This window comes from Polistes dominula, unplaced genomic scaffold (assembly GCF_049000335.1).
Source record: "Polistes dominula isolate Pdom_NZ unplaced genomic scaffold, Pdom_raw_medaka contig_37, whole genome shotgun sequence".
Taxonomy (NCBI): domain Eukaryota; kingdom Metazoa; phylum Arthropoda; class Insecta; order Hymenoptera; family Vespidae; genus Polistes; species Polistes dominula.
Window position 1 is genome coordinate 5,107,370 of NW_028301169.1, and position 24,373 is coordinate 5,131,742.

At 28.9% G+C, this 24,373-nt stretch overlaps 6 protein-coding genes across 12 annotated transcripts; 4 read left to right on the forward strand and 2 right to left on the reverse strand.

Annotated features, from left to right (window-relative positions):
* Window positions 1-8: 8 nt before the first annotated feature.
* LOC107066982 (uncharacterized) lies at window positions 9-4,159 on the forward strand. The gene is given in 8 exon segments (XM_015322068.2): window positions 9-414; window positions 499-660; window positions 742-971; window positions 1,242-1,919; window positions 1,922-2,525; window positions 2,639-2,740; window positions 2,807-2,859; window positions 2,948-4,159. Coding segments are annotated over 8 exon segments (2,739 nt in total). The 5' UTR covers window positions 9-328; the 3' UTR covers window positions 3,772-4,159.
* Window positions 4,160-4,565: 406 nt separating this feature from the next.
* On the reverse strand, window positions 4,566-5,331 carry mRpL42 (mitochondrial ribosomal protein L42). The gene is given in 3 exon segments (XM_015322067.2): window positions 4,566-4,774; window positions 4,777-5,005; window positions 5,165-5,331. Coding segments are annotated over 2 exon segments (351 nt in total). The 5' UTR covers window positions 5,165-5,331; the 3' UTR covers window positions 4,566-4,652.
* A 616-nt stretch (window positions 5,332-5,947) lies between these two features.
* On the reverse strand, window positions 5,948-9,388 carry CDC50 (cell cycle control protein 50A). Of its 5 annotated transcripts, XM_089179233.1 has the most exons (6): window positions 8,616-9,169; window positions 8,399-8,544; window positions 7,455-8,279; window positions 7,212-7,377; window positions 6,961-7,017; window positions 5,948-6,359 (listed from the first exon to the last, which is right to left on the reverse strand). In XM_089179233.1, the coding sequence occupies exons 2-5, from the start codon at window positions 8,448-8,450 to the stop codon at window positions 7,005-7,007; spliced, it is 1,056 nt and encodes a 351-aa protein (XP_089035359.1). In that variant the 5' UTR covers window positions 8,451-8,544; window positions 8,616-9,169; the 3' UTR covers window positions 5,948-6,359; window positions 6,961-7,004. The 5 variants fall into 5 exon arrangements, with proteins under 5 accessions (XP_089035359.1, XP_015177549.1, XP_015177548.1 ...); XM_015322063.2 differs by lacking the exons at window positions 6,961-7,017; window positions 8,616-9,169 and adding an exon at window positions 9,192-9,388; XM_015322062.2 differs by lacking the exon at window positions 6,961-7,017 and having other exon boundaries at window positions 8,625-9,171.
* Window positions 9,389-15,575: 6,187 nt separating this feature from the next.
* On the forward strand, window positions 15,576-18,939 carry LOC107066978 (leukotriene A-4 hydrolase). Its single transcript, XM_089179194.1, is given in 12 exon segments — window positions 15,576-15,716; window positions 15,791-15,960; window positions 16,155-16,200; window positions 16,202-16,265; window positions 16,357-16,511; window positions 16,570-16,681; window positions 16,767-16,835; window positions 16,908-17,181; window positions 17,295-17,590; window positions 17,690-17,944; window positions 18,015-18,310; window positions 18,648-18,939. Coding segments are annotated over 11 exon segments (1,842 nt in total). The 5' UTR covers window positions 15,576-15,716; window positions 15,791-15,917; the 3' UTR covers window positions 18,880-18,939.
* A 155-nt stretch (window positions 18,940-19,094) lies between these two features.
* Pfdn4 (prefoldin subunit 4) lies at window positions 19,095-20,293 on the forward strand. The gene is made up of 4 exons (XM_015322057.2): window positions 19,095-19,268; window positions 19,337-19,441; window positions 19,571-19,687; window positions 19,982-20,293. The coding sequence occupies exons 1-4, from the start codon at window positions 19,230-19,232 to the stop codon at window positions 20,132-20,134; spliced, it is 414 nt and encodes a 137-aa protein (XP_015177543.1). The 5' UTR covers window positions 19,095-19,229; the 3' UTR covers window positions 20,135-20,293.
* Window positions 20,294-20,437: 144 nt separating this feature from the next.
* LOC107066976 (protein-lysine N-methyltransferase SMYD4) lies at window positions 20,438-24,017 on the forward strand. 3 transcript variants are annotated; one of them, XM_015322056.2, is made up of 7 exons: window positions 20,438-21,144; window positions 21,360-21,560; window positions 21,629-22,292; window positions 22,347-22,633; window positions 22,715-22,998; window positions 23,075-23,552; window positions 23,841-24,017. In XM_015322056.2, the coding sequence occupies exons 2-7, from the start codon at window positions 21,374-21,376 to the stop codon at window positions 23,846-23,848; spliced, it is 1,908 nt and encodes a 635-aa protein (XP_015177542.1). In that variant the 5' UTR covers window positions 20,438-21,144; window positions 21,360-21,373; the 3' UTR covers window positions 23,849-24,017. The 3 variants fall into 3 exon arrangements, with proteins under 3 accessions (XP_015177542.1, XP_015177541.1, XP_089035319.1); XM_015322055.2 differs by lacking the exon at window positions 23,841-24,017 and having other exon boundaries at window positions 23,075-23,834; XM_089179193.1 differs by lacking the exon at window positions 23,841-24,017 and having other exon boundaries at window positions 20,438-21,560; window positions 23,075-23,834.
* The last annotated feature ends 356 nt before the right edge of the window (window positions 24,018-24,373 follow it).

Consider the following 24,373-nt stretch of genomic DNA (forward strand, 5'->3'; position numbering starts at 1 on the left):
GGCTGAAAATGTGGGGGAACAGCTTCCGTTGCATCGCGCAGCCATGTTTATCTTTAGTATGTATTAACGGCTGTGGTTAGTTGAATCATTCGCGCGCAATCACGTGACTACACGAGTTCCTGTCCCTCAGCAATGTACATGGCGCATCCCTCCTATAGGGTCCCTATCCTGTATGAGTCCATCGGTAGTATTTACAATACTTGAAGTTAGTTGTTTTTAATTTAAGCGCCAATCACGTACTTTGTTTGACTACTGTTGAAGTTTAAAAGTTATTACTATTTATATAGTTTTAAATGTCATCTTTTTAAGGAAATATAATAATTTTCAAATGAAAATGTTAACCACACCAAAAAATAAAGGAGAACTTTTTTTGGCTTCTTCGCTTTGTGATGGTCTAGAGGATACAAATATAAAGTGAAGTATTGTGAACATAAATATTTTGATGTATAAATGATAATTTTTTTTTAATTTAACATTTATATATTTGATTTATAACAGACAAGTGACAACTCTTATTTTAAATAAAGAGGCAGATCCAAACGTTTTAATTCCGACACATGGTATTACTCCTTTTCATTTAGTGATCGGTAATGATTCCGAAATTTTTGCAGAAGAAGTAACGAAATTATTTTTACGACATGGTGGAAATCCTAATGTTAAGTAAGCATCAATCAATTAGTATAACTTAATTTAAATGAAACTTAATTTTTAATTCTCATATTTATTATTATATTCTTATAGATCTGTCGATGGATTAACACCTGTCCATGTTGCTGCTGCTTGGGGTAGAATTCGCATTTTAGAGTTACTTTTAGCAAATGGAGGTGATCCTTTGCAGTTAGATGATGAAGGTCGAAGTCCATTTCATTACGCATTTGATGGAAAGTATTATAAAATTATTACACTTCTTGGAAACTATTGCGGCTATAATGTAGGCGAAGATGACAAACCAAAATACAAAATGTCATTAGGTAAGGTGGAATATATTGTTACATATAATGGTTGTTCACAATTTTTGTTTATTCAAACAGTACAAAAATGTTATTAATAACCTTTTGCACTATGATTTAATATGCACAGTTTCATGCCATATTCAGAACTACATTATGTGCTTCTTATATTTGGGCTATAAAAAGTAATACAAATCTCATATATTGTTGTTATAGTATGAAGAGTTCACTTTATTCAAGGAGTTTCAAAATTTTATAATTAACTTTGTGTTTATTTTATTTTTATTTTAGATAAAATTGTCTTGAATAATGGTAACACTATAGCTGAATACATCATACCCAAAAATGTATCATCAAATAGGAATAATAATAATAACTCCAATAAAATGATTTTGAGATATTGTAACGAAGAAACATCTAATGATATGTGTGACTCCTGTATGATTTCGAACATATCGTCTTTGGCATCTAAACAAGATTTAAAGGAAAGTGATTTAGAAATTAATTTTGAAAAACTTTGCATTAATGAAAATGTTAAAAAGGAGAAATTTCTTATTAGCGAAATTATTAATTCTCTCTCTTCGACGCTTACAAGCGATTCAACCATTAGCGAAACAACCTTTGATCATGTGAAACATGAAAAACAAAACATTCCTAAAAAAAGTTGTATTTTACCATTATTATCTTCAAGTCAAAAGACTAGCTCTAATCTTAATTCTATAAAACCAAAAAAAAAATATTTCTCATCAAAATTTAAACAAAAAAATATTCTAGACAATTCAATCATAACTACTTCGCCGAATTTTTATACTCCTATAAATACGAAGAAAAAACAAAACATAATAAAAACATCGAATTTTAAAAGCTGTTCTCCGTCGAATAATCTTAAAAACAAATACACTAAATCTTTCGTTACCCCATGTTCAAATAAATATTATAAATCACCAGCTTCTAACGAATATAATGAGCAAAAAAAGAAATAATTCAATCTACGCCAAGGAGAAAGCAAAGGCGTGAACAAATTTCTTATAAGGATATAAAAAAATGTATAGGAAAAAGAATTATAAAAAACAATTTTGCATTAGAAGATTCAAATAAAATATATAATCGTTTTTCAAGCAATATTTCAACATTATCGCTATCGCCAGATGACTCATGTTATTCTGAATCAAGAAATAGTGAAACGTATGTTGATAAACGATTAGCTATGAAATTACACGAAAGCAAATATGACGAAAATATTAATATTTTATCTTGTGACGATACTTCTCCTAGTTTAACTGAATCTGATGATCCAGCAATATCAAATTCAGAAAACTTAAATAATAATAATAATAATAAACATGAACATAATAATGATCTCTATGAGATATGTAGCGATAAACAATCATCAGTTAAATTAACGAAATTAAAAAAAACAATGACTTATCATTGCATTCCTAAAATTGACAAGGATATGAAAATAACAGTAAATGTTGACGAACAAAATTTATTAAATATTACAGAAATAAGTGATTTACAAAATAATCAAGTAGACACATGTAATTCACCAGAACAAAATTTTTCTATATCAAGGTCAGTATTTTATATAATATAAAAGTATATAAAAGAACTTTTATATAAATTATATCAACAAGAAATAATAATTAAACACATAATATATATACAACAATATAATTATATTTTAGATCTTCTGTTTCATACGTAAGTGTGCAGGAAGAATATAAATATGAAGATCAAGAAAAAGGAGTAATTTTAGTAGAACGACGAAAATGTATTACTCCTGCTAGGTAAGAAAACATAATAACTTTTTATACTTCCCATTTTTATTACAATTCTTATAATTGAAATTTCAGCATTCAAGAAGATAGCGAGAAAAACGAGTCTAATTTCAGCCAGAATAAAACAAGTATGTTATTAATATTTGAAGTGAAATTCTTAATAGAGGTGTTTTTAAGAAAGCTATTATTTATTATCTTTTTTTATTTTTTTAAAAGGTTCCTCTGGACAATCTAATTTTCCATCCGAATTGCTTATGATTGATAATTATACTCTAAGACAAAAGTTGACTAAATTAGGTGATAAGCCTGGACCAATTACTAGTACGACAAGACATTTATATTTAAAACGTCTTGTTAACATACAAAATAAACAATTAAATACAAATTTGTCTCCTTTAAGAAATATATCTGATCAATCAAATCAAATGAAACCGTGGTTAGCATTTGGAGAATGGATAAATGATTTGAATTTATATGGGAAAATTGAAAACGATATATTTAAAGAATTCGTTTCACCAGATCCATCTCGTAGATGGCGTGAAGGAACAGCTAAAACATCTTTTAATTATCTTTTATTGGATCCACGCGTAACTCAAGACTTACCACATCGTGCGTTGCAACTTACTCAATCAGAGGTTTGGGTAACTTTTCTTTCTTCTATATTTTATATTGGAAAAGGTAAACGATCTAGACCTTATTCTCATCTCTATGATGCTTTTAACATGTGGGTTTCAAAAGAACAATATTTATTAAATAAAAAAATTAAGCATATAATAGATATATGGAACGATGGCTATGGTGTTATATGTTTGCATGTATTTCAAAATACAATTCCAGTAGAAGCATATACGCGAGAAGCAATAATGATAGACACGTTAGGCATTGAACATTTAAGTAATTGTAAAAGTGGTGAATATTATGGTATTATAGCTACGTGGAGTCAACGAGATAAATGTAGATTTGGAAGATATTTGTTATATAAAGCATTACAAATTTTATTATACGAAGGTGAAAGGCAACTCTTTCCTGAACATTTGTAAACGACAAAATAGAAGAACAAAATATGTAAATACATAGAAAAACTTATTTACTAAAAGTGTATCAAGAAGTTATAATATCTGTAAATAATTTATTCACTTATGAGACTGTGTACAAATGAATGTAAATTAAATTAGTAGTTGTAATTCAGCAGTTATGTCAGGATTCTTTAGATGATATTGTAAGACTCGTGGATCATTGACATTAACTTGACGTTCAACAAACTGGTTGTCATTTTGGCATTGTTAAGACCCAATTCTTTTTCGTAAGCTGTAATGAATTTGCTCAATTTATACAAAAGCAATATCCTTGAAAGAATATTTTTTTCCACAATTGAGCGTCAGTTTAACAGTTTTTTTTAGCATTCTTTAAAGCTTTCTTGCAGCTTAACTTTTGAATATGAATGATTACTGTATAAAAAATGAATAATATTATTGAAAGTTATAGTTTTGGTATAATGTTTGACAAACTCTTCAAATCTATTACCTTACAAGGCAATATTTTTTTCTCTTTCAATATAAGTACTTTATCCATATAACGGTCATTATATATTAATTAAAATAATCCTTTGATATTTGGATTTTCACTTATTTCTTCACTTTCTCTTTTATGAACAAAAATTATTGATGATTCATTAATGAAATCAATGTTGTACCGGTGTAAATGAAATTAATATAAAAAACTTATACAATTATGTAAGATATAATTTAAATACTGACTGATATTTTTCAAAGAATTTGAACATATTTGTTTTATTATAAAAAATAATGTGCAATATTCAAAATAAAAAATACACTTAAAGATAATAGTATATAGTTTTATTTTCTTGTAATAAACACAAATTCAAAAATACATACACAACATAATTTACAAATTTAATATTTTACAAGTATGGTCTATCAGGTTCAGTATTTTTTGCCTTTTTATCTCTGCTTCGAGGATACCATTTATGCTTAGTTGTGAAGGTTAATTTTGCTAATTCTGCAACGACATCATACTCTTTCTTTTTTTAAAGATTGCTGAAATATCTTGTTCACCAATTTTTAATACAGTATTTGGTATAGCTTGTACTTCTTCTATTATAGGCTTTGAGTATTCATAAGGAAAGCCTTGATTTGGATGCCAACAAATAATCATATTTTTATCAGTGAATATAACAACTTCTGGAGGTAATGTGCTATAACTTGGAAATTGTCTACGCAATGTACGAATACCAATTCGTGCAATTGTGTTCATCTATTAAATAAAAATAATATAAATGACATTAAATGAATTTAATAATTTCATAATCATATAATTTATAATTTAAATGGCTACATCTATTTAATTAAAATTATGTTGAAAAACTTTTCTTTTTTTTTACATACTTTGACGAATTTGTACTAAAATGCTTACTTTTATTTTTTTCCGTTAACTAATTAAATGTTTCACGTTATAAGGAAAAATGTTTGTTACATTTGGAACAGTTGATTATTCGTTAGAAGTAAGAACATAACCTAACACTATGACAAATGGCGCCTATATTTGATTTGTGTTATTTCCAACTACCTTATAAATATATATAATTTCTGAGGAACATTTAGGATTTTTATACAAGGAAATTATAATATTTACATTTAGAAAATTTATTAATGCTTTTTTTATACCTACATTAGTATATTAAAGCACAAATTGTGTAAATTTATTATAATAATAATAAAGCCACATACTTTCAATAATTACAGATTCGTTTATTTAGAATAGTAGTAATTGCATTTTTGTTTTGATTCAAAGATATAAATAAAATGTTAAATTTAATATTTTTTCTAGAGATAAGGCACATACTATTTTTTACTATTTGAAATTGTACAAGTTGAGAGAATGCTTATAATAAGAATTTTAATATTGATTAATTTTGGAAATTATGTTAGATATAGAAAAATTGCATCATTGTTAATTTGACTAATTTTTTAAGACTATTATCAATTAGAGTAAGATCTTAAATCAAAAGGACAAAAATTTACTTCTAAAATTTATCTTCTTTAGATAAAATTTGTTACTTATATTTTATATTATTTTTGACTCAGAGTTATATGTAGAACATCGTTCAAATATTTATACTTAGTATTATTTACTTACAATACTGACAAAAATGATACAATTATGTATTACTTAAACATGAAGAACTTAAAAATAAAATATTACATCAAATAAATAATAACAATAAGAAATTCATTCTGATATAGTATTTGGTATAAAACACTCTATATAAATCTCTAAAATTCATAACATATATAATACAAAATAACTATTTTTTGTTATATTTGATATACACAAAAATCTCTTGTCGTTAATAATAACTTTTCGTTGTTATTAATGTAAAGCAACTTGGAATATTTTATCTTTTATAAAAATCAATCTTTTTTTAAATTATTATTTTTGAATTTTAATTCTTCTTTTTACTGCATAAGATCAGATATGATAAAATTGTATATCTATATGTTACTATAGAGGTAGTTAGCCCAACAAAATTCAGTAAATATTCTGTTTAAATCCAGTTAACTGTTATTGATATTCGGTAGTTGGATTCACATCAATCATCTCAGTTGTGCTAAAAAAAGAATTGTACGACAAATATTATATTATTTATATACTTATACTAAAAACATTGGTCTAAAATATAATTTCAACAAATGCATACACGATGCATAAAAAATAATAAAAATCAAATTTATAGCAGTTTATATAATAATATACTTAAAGTAATATAATAAAAATATCCCTAATATTTTATAGATACTCATTAATAAATCAAAAATTTAAAAAAAGGAAAACCTTAACTGTTGTCTCAATTTTTGAATAATAAAGGTTTTTTACCAACATGTAATAATGCATGAAGTAAATTATGTTTCAACTACATTTATATGTAAAAAGAAATGAAATATATTCTTGCATAATAAAAAGCTAAAATATTAAATAATATTTAACAATTACATGCATTTTTGTTACTTAATAAATTGCATGCTCCTAAAATAGTAAAATATAAAAAAATAATTTTATAAGACATTCCGCATTATAAAGACAATAAAATACATCCAATAATAAATTTTTATACAAAAAAAAAAATACAAAAAACATAAAATGCACACTCCTACTGAACAAATAATACAGATAGCACAGGACAAACAAACCACAACTTTACAAACACTTACAAGAACAATTATGGTGCCTTAAACATATTTTCTTGTTGTCATCTTTACATTAGTTTGCTGTATAACATTATATAATGATTCATTGTCAATCACAATTGTACATTTTTTTTATTTTCTAAAAATATTGACTGTTCAATAGATAATAGAATACTACTATTATTTTTATATTAATAAAATGAATTTTTGAATGCTTTCATTTTATAATAAATGAAAGCTGATTTCTAATTGATTTTTATTATAACAATTCTTACCTCTTAGAATATTTTATATGTATGATCGATAATGCTATGCCAAGTACTAAACAAATGCATCCAACAACTATGTATGCAATACCAAGAAACGGATTTTTTCCACCCAAAAGTGACGTTGTGCTTAGGATCATTCTTTTGGTACCATCAAAAGTAGACACGGAATATGCTAAATAAAATATATAAATAAATATAAATATGTAGTATATAAAAATATGTTCTCCTCTTCAAGAAAAATGTACATACAATATTTAACTTTAAGTTTGTAATTTCCTGCAAGTAAGCCTTCGGTAAAACCTTTTACAGAATGATCGACTCTTCGATATAATTTTCTAAATGTTGGCAAAGCAGCAGTTCTCATCCATACAATAAGATCTTCATTTTGAAACCCATTATTACTTGCATTATTTGGATCTAACTCGTAGATATATTTATCCCAATTTTTTGGTTTAGCAAATCTTTCACGAGAAAATATTTTTTCTAAATCACCATCCGGATTTCTAAATTTAATATTTTTATCAGAAGGCCATGCTATGCCAGTTTTCAATAATGGAACATCTTGTCCATTTCTAGTAGAATATAATGTTAATTCATCGCTAAAGAGAGAGTTTGCTATAGCTCCACATGGAACTATTGGTTTGGTAATATTATCTTCATTAACTTCATATGCAAATGGTTTACAATCGCCAGATACTTCATCGGATAATATTCCTAATAATTGATTATCATCTCTAGACTTAACATATCGACGATGATTTTGATAGAAATTTGTTAAGCCATAATACATATAAACTTCTCCATCGAAGTCTGTCGGTAATACAAAATCTATTTCACAGTAACAAGGAGTTTTTGGATTCTGTGCGATTACATCTATACACCTTTTACCACTAGTACTATTAGAATTACAATAGGTATAATCTATCGTTTGTTCTTTAACTTTATCAGAAAAGTATAATAATCCAATTCCAACCGGTATAAATGCAACTCCTATTACAAAAAATGTTGGTAAAACGGTTCCAGCGGTAAGAATGGGTTGCCAAGCAGGTAAACGTTGTTGTTTAAATGCACTATCTGTTAAAATAATAGACATATATCAAAAGACAATATAATGAAATAAAATATTTTTCATGACATATTTTTACAATAATACAAAAAGACTACAAGCATTAATGTTAAATTACTATTCTTACCTGATGGCTTTTTTGTTTTAGGTAATGAACTACTGTCACTCATTGGTGTCATAATTCTTAAATAAATGTAAAACGATAAAATTTTATATTTCGATATCTTCCTCTTCTTTCTTTAAACAATTATAAATAATATTAGTTTGAAAATCCTGAAAATATAATTATATTTATTTGTAAAGTAAACAACTCTGAAGTTTAGAATTCTTAAAATTGATAAAACCTTTCATACAGTGAACGAGTAATAATGAATTTCTTCTTTAGAGAGTTTTTTTTATTACTGATTGGTAATAATCGTGATAAATCTATGGGGTATGGAGCCTAGATAACAGGAGGGCGATCTCAATGTATTACAAATGTTCGTAAATGAGGGGACAGATATTTTGCCACTAGAGCGCGTTAGTGTGGCTAATATCAGGTTTTTAAAACCTAGTTTATTGTTGCGGGAATGTAACAATTGTACTCACGCGTTAGTCAAAATAAATTAACCAAATCTTATTAATTAACGTTAAAAATAGCAATAAGAAAAAATTTTTTATTATTTTACAATTATTTCCAAGATATTATCGTCAATTTGTTGTGTAAATCTATTCAATTTCATCTTACCTAGTCGCAGTTGAGTAAAGGATGGAAAACTAAATTTAAAAAGTCCAATTAAAAGTAAATTTTAATTTATTATCGTAAATTGCACTTTTTACAAGATTAGAAATTTCTATGGCATAGGTAGAGTTAAAAAATATTTGCATCATTTCATTTTTTTATATTAGTAATTAATAACTATCAATTAAGGTTATATTACCTGTGGTACAGTGAATAAAGACGTATTTCTCTGATTTAATTTAGCATTCTTATTACGATCTTGACTCGTCCACTTGTACACCCATGAACAATACATTTATTTACCATTTTTAAATAAATATTACTTTTTATAAATTAAAAAAACATTAATACAATTGCTAATGATGCAGTATTGTCAACAATTGTCAATGAAAAATGTGACGTTATAAACTTGACATTAGCGAACATAACGAAACCTAGCAGCGTATTTCCGAAAATGATCTTTCCTTTTTTTTCCAGTCACGTTTACTAGTTATTTTCTAGGGATCCTGTAGGAGGGATGCGCCATTCATATTCAGCTCATGTGCCATTAGCTGAAAATTTTGGAGGACCGCTTTAATTTATAATAATTTTTTCGTGTAACCTATTCTATTTTAATATAAATTTTTAATTATCATTAAATATAGTTCATTTTTTTTCTGTATTTGATGCAATTTATTATTTCATAATTATTTCAATGTTTGAATCATTCGCGCGCAAAATCGAGTTCCGGTCCCCCAGCAATGTACATGGCGCATCACTCCTATAGGATTCCTATTATTTTCCTATGTCGATCGCCTTCCTGATATCTAGGCTCCGTGGGGTTAACTATATTTATATATAACAGGAGATGTTTCGAAATAGAGACCCTATAGGAAGGACGCGCAGAACATATTGCTCATCTGCCATTGGCTGAAAATTTTAGGGACCGCTTCCGATACAAGGCGCAGCCATGTTTATCTTCGATATGTATAAATAACAGCTGTGGTTAGTTATAAAGATATAATACCCAGGAATCCTAGCTGATTTATTAATATTGGAAATTAAAAACAGATTGTACAAATGATTAAAATAATTGTAAATATAATGTATATAGTAGATAATTATATTTATCAAAATTGTATAAATTCCTACAAGTTGTTTTGAAATTTCAAAATACTGTAATGCCTTTTATCAAATCAAACTTAATTGAATCTTTCTTTTTGAATTTATAATAATTTTTGTGTGTAACCTATTCTATTTTAATATAAATTTTTTCATTATCATTAAATATGGTTCATTTTTTTCTGTATTTGATGCAATTCATTATTTCATAATTTTTTCAAACCAATTCACCACTCTACCCCCTACACAATTCACTATTATTATGTGACGTCCCGCATGTAGCGGTACGACCGAAGGTCGCACCCTCTAAAGTTACTAGAAGGCTAGGGAACCACGCTAACAAGTAGTGGTCACTAGACTAGAACAGTCTGTACGTAGCCGTTGAGAAGTGTACAAGAAAGAAAAGCAAGTCGCATCCTTTAAATAAAAATCATAAAATAAAATTCAGTCTAATATTATCTTTACTATAGAGAAACCCTCTACAGTAAATTGGTGCCGAAACCCGGGAACGTCCGCGTAAAAAAAAAAATAAAAAAATAATACAAAAACTAAAATAGAAAAAATAATAAGTGGAAGAAAAATGGCGCAACCAACCAGCAAAGCCGACGTGGCCCGTGCCGATACCGACACAAAGGAAGTCAACGCCAGTGAGTTTAGAAATGTAAATCTTCCAGCTTTTTGGAAAGAGGAACCAAATCTATGGTTCGTAATGTTGGAAAAGGAATTCGCGGCGTACAACGTTAAATCGGATGCCGTAAAAGTTTCAGCGGTGGTAAGAAATTTGGATACCACGCTGATAAGAGAGGTATACGACATCTTAGCAGCCCCCCTCGAGCAATGTACGTACACACATCTAAAAGAAGCCTTAATACAGAGACTAACTAAATCCGACGAACAACGGCTAAGGCGATTGTTAATGGGAGTTGAATTAGGAGACAAAAACCGTCCGAACTTTGGAGAGAAATGAAACGCTTAGCAGGTGATAGTGTTAGCGAAAAAATGCTCCTAACGTTATGGATGCAAAGGATGCCAACCAGGGCACAAGAGATCCTCGCCATTGCAGACGAAATTACGTCACCCGCAAAGTTAGCGGAAATGGGTGACAAGATCCTCGAGAGAGAGCGTCTGCCGGAAAAGGCCGCCATTACGGAAGCAGCGCCAATAGGAAGTGCCGCTCAAACAACAACCAATCGCGAGGCAGCAGAAATCAAGCGGGAAATCTCGCTACTAACGGAGAAGATAAAAAAATTGATGCGCGGTAGAAGAAAATACCGAAGTTTCCGCGGAAGATCCCGAAGTCGAAGCCGATCGTCAAGCACTCACCGAAACAATGACGGCATATGTTACTACCACTGGCAATTCGCGGAACGATCGTGGAAGTGCAGATCCCCGTGCAAGTGGACAGGCCCGGGTAAAAGAAAGCCTTCGGAAAACTAGTGCAAGCGTCTCAAATAGAGGCGGTTGACGACGCGACGAAAAACCTGCGCCTCATGGTAAATGATAGGAAAACAGGAGCATGTTTTCTAATAGACACTGGTGCAGACGTCTCAGTGATTCCACGTACTTCGATAAATGAAACCAAAGACAATACGTGTAGGTTATATGCGGCAAATGGTGCAGAAATAGACACATTCGGAAAAAAACTTTTAAACTTAAATCTTGGACTTCGTCGAGATTTTTCATGGAGATTTATTATAGCGAATGTTTCTAAAGCAATAATAGGCGCCGATTTCTTACATTTTTATAATTTACTACCAGATTTAAGAAACAAAAAATTGTTGGACGGCAATACATTGCTTTCTAGGAAAGCAGAATTAGTAAGTATTGACGTTCCAACCATTTTGACCATTAATTGTAATAGTCGGTATTTAGAACTTTTTAGGGAGTACGCAGATTTAACTAAACCAACTTCAAGGAAACCCATCAGCCACACGGTAAAACATTATATTACCACAAAAGGTCCTCCAATAGCAGAGAGAGCAAGAAGACTAAATCCGGAAAAACTGCGAATCGCACAAGCCGAATTTCAGCAACTAGTCAACGAAGGAATCTGTCGCCCGTCCAAGAGTCAATGGGCGAGCCCTCTGCATATGGTACCAAAGAAAAATGGCGAATGGAGGCCATGTGGAGATTATAGGCGATTGAATAGCGTTACGGTACCAGACAGGTACCCTATTCCACATGTACACGACGTCACGCAACAATTCCGTGACTGTAATATATTTTCCACAATAGATTTGTCTAGAGCATATTACCAAATTCCGTTGGCTGAGGAAGATATAGAAAAAACAGCGGTAATTACACCTTTTGGTTTGTTCGAATACACAGTGATGCCTTTCGGTTTATGTAACGCGGCGCAAACATTCCAAAGGTTTATGAATATAGTATTAAGCAAATTAGATTTCTGTGCCTGTTACATAGATGATATAATTGTAGCGTCTAAAAATAAGGAATCCCATGAAAAACATCTGCGTGCAATATTTGATAGACTTAGGCAATATGGACTAACAATAAACATTTCAAAGTGCAATTTTTTTCAAAATAGCGTAAACTACTTAGGTTATAAGATAGATAATAAGGGTATAGCGCCGTTGGATGAGCGAGTCCACGCTATACAAAACTATACCAAACCGAAGACTGTTTCAGATATGCGACGTTTCCTTGGGGTAGTGAATTTTTATAGGAGGTTCTTACCAAAGGCTGCAAAATGGCTTGACCCACTTAACAAATATATGGTAGGTGCCAAGAAGCACGACAAAAGACTGATAGAATGGAATCAAGCAGCGGAAGAAGCTTTCAAAAAAGCCAAAGAAGCAATTGCCACAGCAAAGTTATTGGCATACCCAAAAGAGAAAGCAGTATTAAAATTAAAGACTGATGCTTCCGATAACGCAATTGGAGTAGTTTTAGAACAATTCTGCGATAACAAATGGGAACCACTAGGATATTTCTCAAGGAAACTAGAAAAAGCGCAAATTAGATATAGTGTGTATGATAGGGAATTATTAGCTATCTATAAAAGCCTAAAGTTTTTCAGATATTTTGTCGAAGGAAGAGAATTAATAATAGAGACTGACCATAAACCACTGTCATACGCTTTTAAGCAAAATACGGACAAAGCAAGCCCAAGACAAGCCAGACAGTTGGATTACGTAGGACAGTTTACTTCCAAAATTGTTTACGTTGCTGGAAAAGACAATGTGGCAGCTGACGCTATGTCAAGACTGGAAACCATAGACATGCCAGTCCTGGTATCAACAGAAGAGCTAATGGCAAAGCAACAAGAGGATGACGAACTAAAGAATATTTTGGCAGAAGAAAAATGGAACCTGCAGAAGATTTTCCTCGATAGCTCTGATAAATATATTTATGGCGACATAGTAGGAAAAAGCATACGACCATACGTTCCAGTCTCTTTACGGAGGCAGATTTTTAGGAACGTACACAATTTGTCACATCCCAGCGGCAGAGTAATAAAACACCTTATAGGAAAAAGCTTCATGTGGCCAAAAATGAACAAAGATATTGCAGAATGGTCAAGTACATGTTTAGCATGCCAAAAGTGCAAAATAAGCCGTCATAACAAACAGGTACCTTCGAAAATAGAAGTACCACAAGGACGTTTCGAACATGTGCACATAGACATAATAGGTCCATTACCAACGATTAAAAATATGAGATACTGCCTAACTATGATCGATAGGTTTACTCGATGGCCAGAAGCAATTCCAATGCCAGATACCTCAGCAGATACAGTGGCAACAACATTCTATTCGCAGTGGATTTCGAGATTTGGTTCTCCTATTACAATTACAACTGATCAAGGAACACAATTTGAAAGTCAACTATTTGAAGCGTTAACCAAATTAGTCGGAGCGAAAAGAATTAGAACAACAGCATATCACCCTGCATCAAATGGAATGATAGAAAGATGGCATAGATCACTTAAAGCAGCAATAATGTGCCATGAAGAAAAAGACTGGGTAGGAATACTACCAACAGTGCTCCTTGGTCTACGCACAAGCCTAAAGGAAGATATAAAAGCTTCAGCTGCGGAATTGGTATATGGTGAAAACATCAGACTACCAGGAGAATTTTTCCTCAGCGAAGAACTATTACAAGATCCACACATATTCTTAGAAAAATTAAGACAACATATAAGGCAAATCAGACCGATACCCATAGCACACCATACCAAAAAGAAACATTTTATTTAGGATAGGTTATATACATGTACGCACATATTTTTAAGGGTCGACGCTGTAAAAAAACCATTAGAAGCGCCTTACGAAGGTCCATACGAAATTATACAAAGAATTACAGATAATATTTTCAAAATTAACTATAAAGGAAAACATATAAATGTATCTATAGAAAGACTAAAACCAGCGTTCGTCGAAAAAGATTGCAATACCGATTCGTATGTACCAATTAGAACTTATTAAGTTAAGATAGAGATAGTTCAATAATTTTATATATCTTTATATATTTTTATATATTTGTAAATATCTATAATTTTAAGTTTCGCATTTTATGTAATAAGAAAAATGCTCCGAAGGGAGTAATGTAGCGGTACGACCGAAGGTCGCGCCCTCTAAAGTTACTAGAAGGCTAGGGAACCACGCTACAAGTAGTGGTCACCAGACTAGTACAGTCTGTGCGTAGCCGTTGAGAAGTGTACAACTAAGAAAAGCAAGTCGCATCCGTTAAATAAAAATCATAAAATAAAATTCAGTCTAATATTATCTTTACTGTAGAGGGTTTCTCTATGTGCTCCAGGACGGTGCCGACATCTCGCGGCTGCTAGCGCTAAGTTCGGCAGACGTACCCGAAAACTACTAGAGGTGCGCATGTCTAGCGGCGACACTTTTTGACTCGGCTTTGTAACCAAATCATGATGTAGAGGTGGCCGATTGGTTAGAATTCGCAGCGTAATTACGCCTGGGAATCTGATTGGTCAGGCCTAGTAACGTACCTCCCGGATTCATCTCCTCGCACCTCGGAGATCATCGATCCAACGGATTTCTCGATAGGAGTTCTATATCAATCGCCGAGCTTATCAGTCGACTGCGCTTGCTCTCTCTTCCATATCAATTTATCATTCTGTATCTCATTGTGCGTGTGTTTGTATAAATTATGTATCGTGTTAAATAAAATCTGTTCTGAGAGATCACAAATAAAAAGGTGAAATCCCTTGTCGTGTTCGGCTTTCTCATTGGTCGTTACGGTGGTCAGTAACTAGCCATTCGGCCCGCGGTCATTGGATTTCCCACAATTATATTCAACTTTAATACTATTTAAAATGTTTGATTCATTCGCGCGCAATCACGTGACTACATGAGTTCCGGTCCAATAAAATTCTTTGGCGCGTCTCTCCTACAGGGTCCCTATTTCGAAAGAAAGAGATGTGCCATCTACTAGTAAGTATTACAGCTTCCTACAAATCTGCTTAATAATTGGTGATATACAAAGAATATAAAAAAAGGTACGATATAGATTTAAACGATAACATATATTTATATATAATTTTAAAGTATCTTTTCTATCTTATAAAAAAAATATATATTTATATTTATATGTGATAAGTAATATCTTTAGAAAAATAATATTTTATAAATACTAGGTATTAAATATTTTGGATAATTCAATAATGTTTTCGATATAACTTATCTTTATTGATAATTAAAATTTTTTCAGATTTACTTGTTACACTGCGCATATAAGTTAAACCGAATCCTTTACTTGTAATATCGTCATTGTGATTTATTAAAAATCTGTTCTAATATTTGTTTATAATTAAATATACATTACATTTATATTAATAATGGCCTTAAGTAAAAATGATCCAAATTCATATGCTAGACCAGGTAATTTATATTTATATTTCATTAATAATTATATAGCATATTGTAATAAATATACTTCATGAATATTAATTTTTATTTTATTATTATTAATAATTTTTATTATTATTTAAAAAAATTTGTATAAAATGTAAAATACTAATGTATAAATATTTATAGCATATGTATTATTTATTATCGTAATTAAATATTTACAGATTTTTCCGTTATAACTCATATTGATTTAAAGTTGAAGGTTGATTTTGAAAAAAATTTTGTCAGGTACAGCGATTCTTAACGTACTTAAAACTGGCGATTCAAATGAATTGGTAAAAATTCTAATTATAATGTTTTGTTATTATTCATTCATCTTTTTTCATGTTATATTAATTTAATTTTAATATTATTTTTAATATTTAGATTTTAGATAATCGTGATCTTAATATATTATCAGTTAAAAATGCTGATAATGAAATTAATCTGAGTTATAAAATAGATAGCAAAATTGAATATGGTTCTAGATTTGTTATTTACTTACCAAAATATGCATGCTCACTTGATGATGACGATAAAAGGTAATAATTATATTATTTATTTATAGTATTGTTAATACATTTAAAATTCCATCTTCAGATGTACAGTTGAAATTATTTATGAAACTGCACCAAATGCAACTGCTTTACAATGGTTGACACCTGAACAAACAGCTGGAGGAAAACATCCTTACCTATTTTCTCAATGCGAGGTAAATATTTTATTCATCTTAATTACTATAAAAAAGAAATTACTTTTATTATACATGTATATGTATATTTAATCGTGTCCTAAAGGCTTTACACGCTAGATCTTTAATTCCTTGTCAAGATACACCATCTGTCAAATTCACCTATACTGCTCAGGTATATAAATAGATATTTAATATATTATAATATACAAATTTATTTAAAGAATACAGTAAATTGTCTTTTCAGATAACAGCACCAAAAGAGATGACAGTTTTAATGTCTGCTTTATTAAAAGAGCAAAAAGAGACAGAAAATACAAAAGTATATACATATTCTCAATCTATTCCAATACCATCATACTTAGTGGCTATTGCAGTAGGTGTATTGGCATCTAAAAAGATTGGCCCTAGAACTACTGTCTGGGCTGAGCAAGAATATATAGAGCAAAGTGCGTATGAGTTTGCTGAGACTGAGACTATGCTAAAAATTGCTGAAGATATATGTGGGCAGTATGTGTGGGGTATGATATTTTCAAAAAAATATAATAAATAAATAAATAAATATATATATATATATTTTTTATTTCTTTTTTAAGTTATTTATTATTTTTATATATAATATTATTTTCGATAGGCGTGTATGACTTGTTAGTGCTCCCACCAAGCTTTCCATATGGTGGAATGGAAAATCCATGTTTAACATTTGTAACACCATCCCTTCTTGCTGGAGACCGTTCTCTAGCTAATGTAGTAGCTCATGAAATTTCACATAGCTGGACTGGTAATTTAGTAACAAATGCAAACTTTGAACATTTTTGGTTAAATGAAGGCTTCACTATGTTCGTTGAGAGAAAGATAAATGGAAGGATGTTTGGTGAGAAATACCGAGACTTTAGTGCTTTAATTGATCTTCAATATTTGGAAGAATCTGTTAGTAAAATCAAATATTACTTCATATATGCTTGTTCAAAAAACGTATTAAATATATATAAGATAAGTATTATTTATTAAATAAAATTTGTTTTTCAGGTTGAAACATTTGGAAAAACGAATCAATTAACAAAGTTAGTTCCCAGCTTAATAGGAATTAATCCTGATGATACATTTTCTCCTATACCTTATGAAAAAGGTCATACATTTTTATATTACTTAGAGCAATTATTAGGTGGTCCAAATGTATTTGAACCTTTTCTAAAGTCATATTTAGCAACTTTTCAATATAAAAGTGTAGTTACTAATGACTGGAAGGAGTATCTATACAAATATTTTTCAGATAAAACTGAGGTAACCAATAGTATAGCACATTGTATTAAAAATAAAAATAAAATACTAAACGTATTTATGACATTTTAAGTTGTTAAATTCAGTGGATTGGAATGCATGGCTTTATGAACCAGGTATGCCACCGGTCATACCAAATTATGATAAAAGTTTAGCTGTTGCCTGCACTGAATTAGCACAAAAATGGATTACATGGGATGAAAATAGTTCAGTACCTTTTGACATAAAAGACTTACAAGATTTTACCCCAATTCAAAAGAAAACATTTATAGCTGATTTATATGCATCATCTACTGTTTTGTCAGAGAAAAAACTTAAAACTATGCAGAGTGTATATAATATTGATTCTGTTAAGAATTCTGAAATAAGGTAAATTAAGTATATATTAAATTTTATGTAAAATCAAGACTTTTTAGTGTTGATCGTGATCTCATGTGGGAATCTCAAAAATTTTAGCAAAATTAATAAATTTCTGAATGCACAACGATCAAAAATTAATTCAAAACTAGTTTAAAATACTACACATATATTATTGTTTATGAGTTTATTATAGTGAAAAAGAAGATAGTATAGGTTCTATTCTCAGGGTCGCGAAAATATTTGCTTGGGTAAAAGGGTTTGTCAAGTGGAAAAGTTTGAGAAGCTCTATGTTAAATAATAGAGGTATATTTTGTATTCATGTATTTAACGTAATATATGTTTTCAGATTTTTGTGGTTACGTTTATGCATAAAAAGTCTCTGGGCATCAAAAGTACCAGATGCTTTAAAATTTGCAACCGATCTGGAACGATTGAAATTTGTTCGTCCGATATTCCGTGATCTTTACAACTGGGAAGAAATGCGTCAGACTGCGATTGATGCATATTTAAAAAATAAAAATAAAATGATGTATATTACTGCTCATATGTTAGCTAAAGATCTTCATCTTAGCGAATGAAAAGTTGTGTCATTCTATTAATATTGTATTTTTGTAATAAATAATTTTCTTTTCATACTAGATATATCTTTTATATTAGAAATTCCAGATATAATCATTAATTCATTTAACATATATACACACCATTATTTATGTTCGTATATTTATTAATTATTGTAAAAATGAATAGTCCAAGCGCACGCGTATTAGCGTAAAGTTTTAGAACGCATGCGCCTGAATTACAAAATTTCATGAATGCATGAAGAAAAGGAAAAATATATTCGGTTTCCAATTTGTCAAAATTACTTTTTCTACAATAAATACGTAATTTATAAGTTAATAAAAATTTATTAATATATAAATAAATAACAATGGCTGGTGGAAAAAATGAACAAGGTGGATTTCAACCAGTAAGTAAATTGTTAAAGATATTTTCTTATGGTATATAGAGAGGTTAATTTGTCCCTTTACATTTCAGGATTCCGATGTTCATATTACTTACGATGATCAACAAAAAATCAACAGATTCGCTAGACAAAATGCTAAATTGGAAGATTATAGAGAAGAACTTAAACTTAAACAAGTGATTAGAAAATATAATCTATTCTTAGATCGTTCTACTAATTTGTAGCCTTATTTGGTTATATGTCATTTAATTTTATTTTAAAATGGTTGAATTTAATTGATTTATCTTTTTTTTTTAAATTTATAGAATGAATTGAAAAATTTAGAAGATGCTTGTGATGAATTGACTCTCGCAGATGACGACGCTAAGATACCATATTATATTGGAGAAGTTTTTGTTCATCAAGATACTGAAAAAACACAGGTTGTTAATAACCATCACTGAAAACGATATTATAATTTTAACATGTATATATACCGGGTGCTTTGTAACTGGTGGTACAGGGGAGCATCGAATGGATTCTACATGAAAAATTAAATCGAAAATCTAGAATCAATTTTTTTTATATAAAGTTTTGTTTTAAAGAAAAATAAGTTCAAAAATTTGTCAAGTACGCCTGTATTTTCATGTAGAATCATTTCCTGCTTGTTTATACCACGAATTATAGGATACCCTGTATATTTTATTATTATATATTAATTTTGTTTATAATTTCAGAGTTGTTTAGAGAATGCTAAAGAAAAAAAGAAAGCAGAGATAGCAAATTTAGAAAGTAAATGCGAAGAATTGAAATCATTGATGAACGAATTAAAGACACAGTTATATGCAAAGTTTGGGAATCATATAAATTTAGAAAGGGAAGACGATTGAATTATTTACTACTATATTTAATATATAGAACAAGTTTGTATCAAAAATCATTTGTGTGACATAAAATTCATTTTATTCTGACTAAAACAATTGGCTGCTAATTTTCTAAATTATTGTTATTCAATATATAAACAAAAAAATATACGAGTATATCATGAATATGCATTTTTTCTTTGTATATGTATTTTAGATATTTTTTATACTATAATTATATTAGTTTAAGAAATTATTTTTGTTTAAGAAATTTAACCCCAATAGAAATGTAAGATAAATTAAAAAATTATTATTTTCACTATTAGATAATTTTTCTTTTATTTAAGTATTAATCGGACATTATTAAGTACATATAAAATCTTCTTTATAAGTAATATACGTCAATATAAAAACAAAAAATATTGTTTTAAGTACTTGTTATGAATTTGGATAAGAGCCAAAGTATTAGTGCTTAGTACATTTACATTTATGTTGCAATATACATAAATACTAAATTTTCTATTTCCCATATAGAATTTACAATAAATATATATATATTTTTTTAAATAAAATAAATGTATATATAACATAAATATTTTATTTGTTTATTTTTGTCTTTGAATAAATTAACAAAAATATTCAATATCTTATATTATCTCGATCTAACTTTAAATGGCTTAGAAATAACTTTTTTTTCTATTTTTAAAATTTAAATATGTAAAATGTCACAAATATTTTTTATTATCTGTAGGTCATATATTGTGGTACTTATAATAAAAAATATCGCATCTTTTATTATACATACAAAATATATAGTGTAGTATTCACATAATAAATTTCTAATAGATTAAATTACACTAAGAATGTACTTGCTTTGATTGTGTAGTTACACAGTCTTTAGTTCCCTCTCATTTTCCTAGAGGTAATTTTAGTCTCACCTTATAGTCTTAATCTTAGTGCATGCACTACTTTAGCCAATGCAATAGTCTGTAATTCTTTGAGTATAGAACTTCTAATACAATATATATTTATTACAAGTAAGTTTTTTTAATGGCAAAATGATAATTAAATAAAGATATTGATCAGTAATCTAACGATTGTTAATATTTAATTGTATTAATTTATTTTTCTAATTATTTTATATACATATATACATATATATTATTTACTTATTATAAATTTAATAGTATTTACAGCTTTGCTCTGTATATATATAATTTTATCTCTAAGTAAGTTGTTATTTTTATAACAGCTTAGAATTGTAATATGGATCTAGCAAAAGAGTTAATATTAAATCTTAAGCAAAAGAATGTATCACATGTGGGATATGGTTTACAAAAGGAATGTGAAGCACTTGTTGGACATATTTTGCAAAATATGGTGAAGTCGCAATTACCATCGTTAAATGTTGACAGAAAAAATAAAAAGGATTCAGTTAAATATAGAGAAGAAGGTAAAAAAGTCTTTTAAATTTAATTTATCTATGTGAGCATGTGAGCAAATATATTTTTGTTAATGTAGGGAATCAACATTTTGTTATGGGCGATGATATTGAAGCTATAGAAAGTTATACTAAAAGTCTTGCATATGCTAATGATAAAGAATTAATGGCATATGCATATGCAAATAGATCTGCAGCTTTGTTTAGAAAAGAAATGTATAAAGAATGTTTGATAGATATCGATGCCGCTTTATTATGTGGCTATCCGGAAAATAAAAGAAAAAAACTTAAGGAGAGAGGAGATAGGGCAATCGATGAACTTAAGAAAACTTTACAAATAACTGTGGATAAAGATAGTAACGTTGAAGAAATTATAAATCAAATTTGTTTGATTCAAAATGCAAAAGAAGACATTACGAAAACAGAGACTAATGATATTAAGCATGTTAACGATAAAAAAAATGGAAAAGATTTATTGCTTGATAATCAAAATCGTGAAAAACGATTTTTTAATGTTAGCCATTTACCGATTGAATGTATAACAAAAAAACCAAGATATTTAGAGAAAGAAGGTCCTTTATTGCTCACTCATGGTCAAAATAAGGAATGTCCTGCTGCTAGTAATGGTATCGAAATTGTATTTTCTGAAGAATTTGGACGTCACTTTAGAGCTACCAAAAAGTTTGGTCCAGGTGATATAATTACAATTGAAAAGCCATATGCACACGTTATCTACGAAGAAAGGTAATGATATATTTTAAAAGTCGAATTAATTTTTAAATTTTTTTAATATTGTAGGTTTTATACGCATTGTCATCAATGTCTCTCAAGATGTTATAATTTAATACCATGTCCAAATTGTCCAATAGCACAATATTGTTCAGAAGAATGTAAGAAGACAGCTTGGGACATGGCTCATATGACAGAATGTCCAATTTTGGCGTTATTACAAAGTTTATTGAACGTTGATAAAGATAAGATTAAAATGATTATTAAAATTGTTAGACTGCTAATCGTAGTAACAGAAAATGGCTCTAAGATAAAAGAATTACAAGAGGATATGAAAATTGCTGAATCCAATCCTGGTATGTAGTTTAATCTTTTTTTTATATTTGATATATCACACATTTAGCATAACATAGTTAAATATAATTGTTTACCTTTAGATAGCAGAACAGCAGGTTTTACAGATGAAGGTGTATTATCTAGTTTCAGTGCTCGATCTGCTCTAAGTCTTGCAACGAATATGACAACGAGACCATTGATTGGTATCAGTGCATTTGCATGTATTTCAGCTCTCACTTCTATTCTTCTAGCTATACGGACTAATTTTTTTGGCAAAAAATATGAAATTGATTATTTGGAAGATATTAGTGAATTATCCGATTTAAAATTTTGTGGTAGTATTATGTTTCGAGCTTGCGTTATTATGTCTTCAAATTGTTTTTCAGTAAGTTTTATAAGTATTTAATATGTTTATGACTTTTTCTTCTTATTTTTTGATTCTTTGCTTTTACTTTTATTAGGTACAACAAGAGCCAGGAATTAAATCTGGATCAGGTTTATACGTGACACATAGTTTGTACAATCATTCTTGTAATCCAAATACATTAAGACATTTTGAAGAGCTGACTATGATTACTCGTGCGTTACAGCCGATTTTACCAGGAGATCAAGTTTTCACTAGTTATGGTCCTGCATATGCATATATGTCACGTGCAGAAAGGAAAGAAAAAATAATGCAAGATTATTTTTTTGATTGCCAATGTTCTGCATGTATATTCAATTGGCCCACTTATAATGAAATACTTAGTAATCACGTGGGTTCAATTACAAAAAAAAAACAACTCGTGGAAAAATTAAAACCCTTTAAACAAAGACTTCTTAAGAACATGTATGATATTGATGCAGTAAAAAATGTTCTTAATATTTTATATAATGAAGTATCTCAACCATGCGAAGAGATAATTCATGCAGAACAGTATCTCAGAAGCTACTATTTAGGTAAATTTAAATGATTTAAATTGCTTTAAAGAAAATAATCATTGCTTGGCTTGTTTGTATTTAATGGCTTATTTATGTGCTTTGTAAAAACTGCTTTAATTTTTGTTTATTACTTGCACAGCTACTTATATACTGGCTTTAATAAAGTTGCTTTCTCTTGCATTAACAAATATTTATTTCTTAAATTAATTTGCTACTGCTTTAGTTATAAACATATGGAAATTAATAATGCTACTTGATATTATAAAAAATGCACTTGTATTATTTATCATATATTTTGTTTTTTAGATCCATAATACATGGGTTTATTTATTAAGCAGTATATTTAATAAAAAGACATGAAATATTTCTAAAAATTTTTTATTTAAGTTATATTTATATCTTGCTAAAGGACACTAAATACATGCACATTATTTTTTACATCAACTTAAGGAAATGTGTATACATATATATATATATACACACACACACAATATATATATATATATATATATATATATATATATATATATATATATATATGTACGTATGCATCTGATATGTATATACACACATTTATTTATTTATTTTTTAATCAGTGTCAATACAAGGAAATTATAAACTAATGTGTATATGTAACTATATAGTTTATAACAATACTTTACCTTTTCGGTAAGTATATTTATAATTCCTATTATATATAATAAGAAATATAAATCTATATTATTAGTATATGAAAAGAAAAATAGAAATTAGGAAAAAAATGCATTATTATATTCTCAAATTTAGAAATAAGATGGAATTATTTTTATGAGATGTAAATATTTGTTTACTAAGAGTTT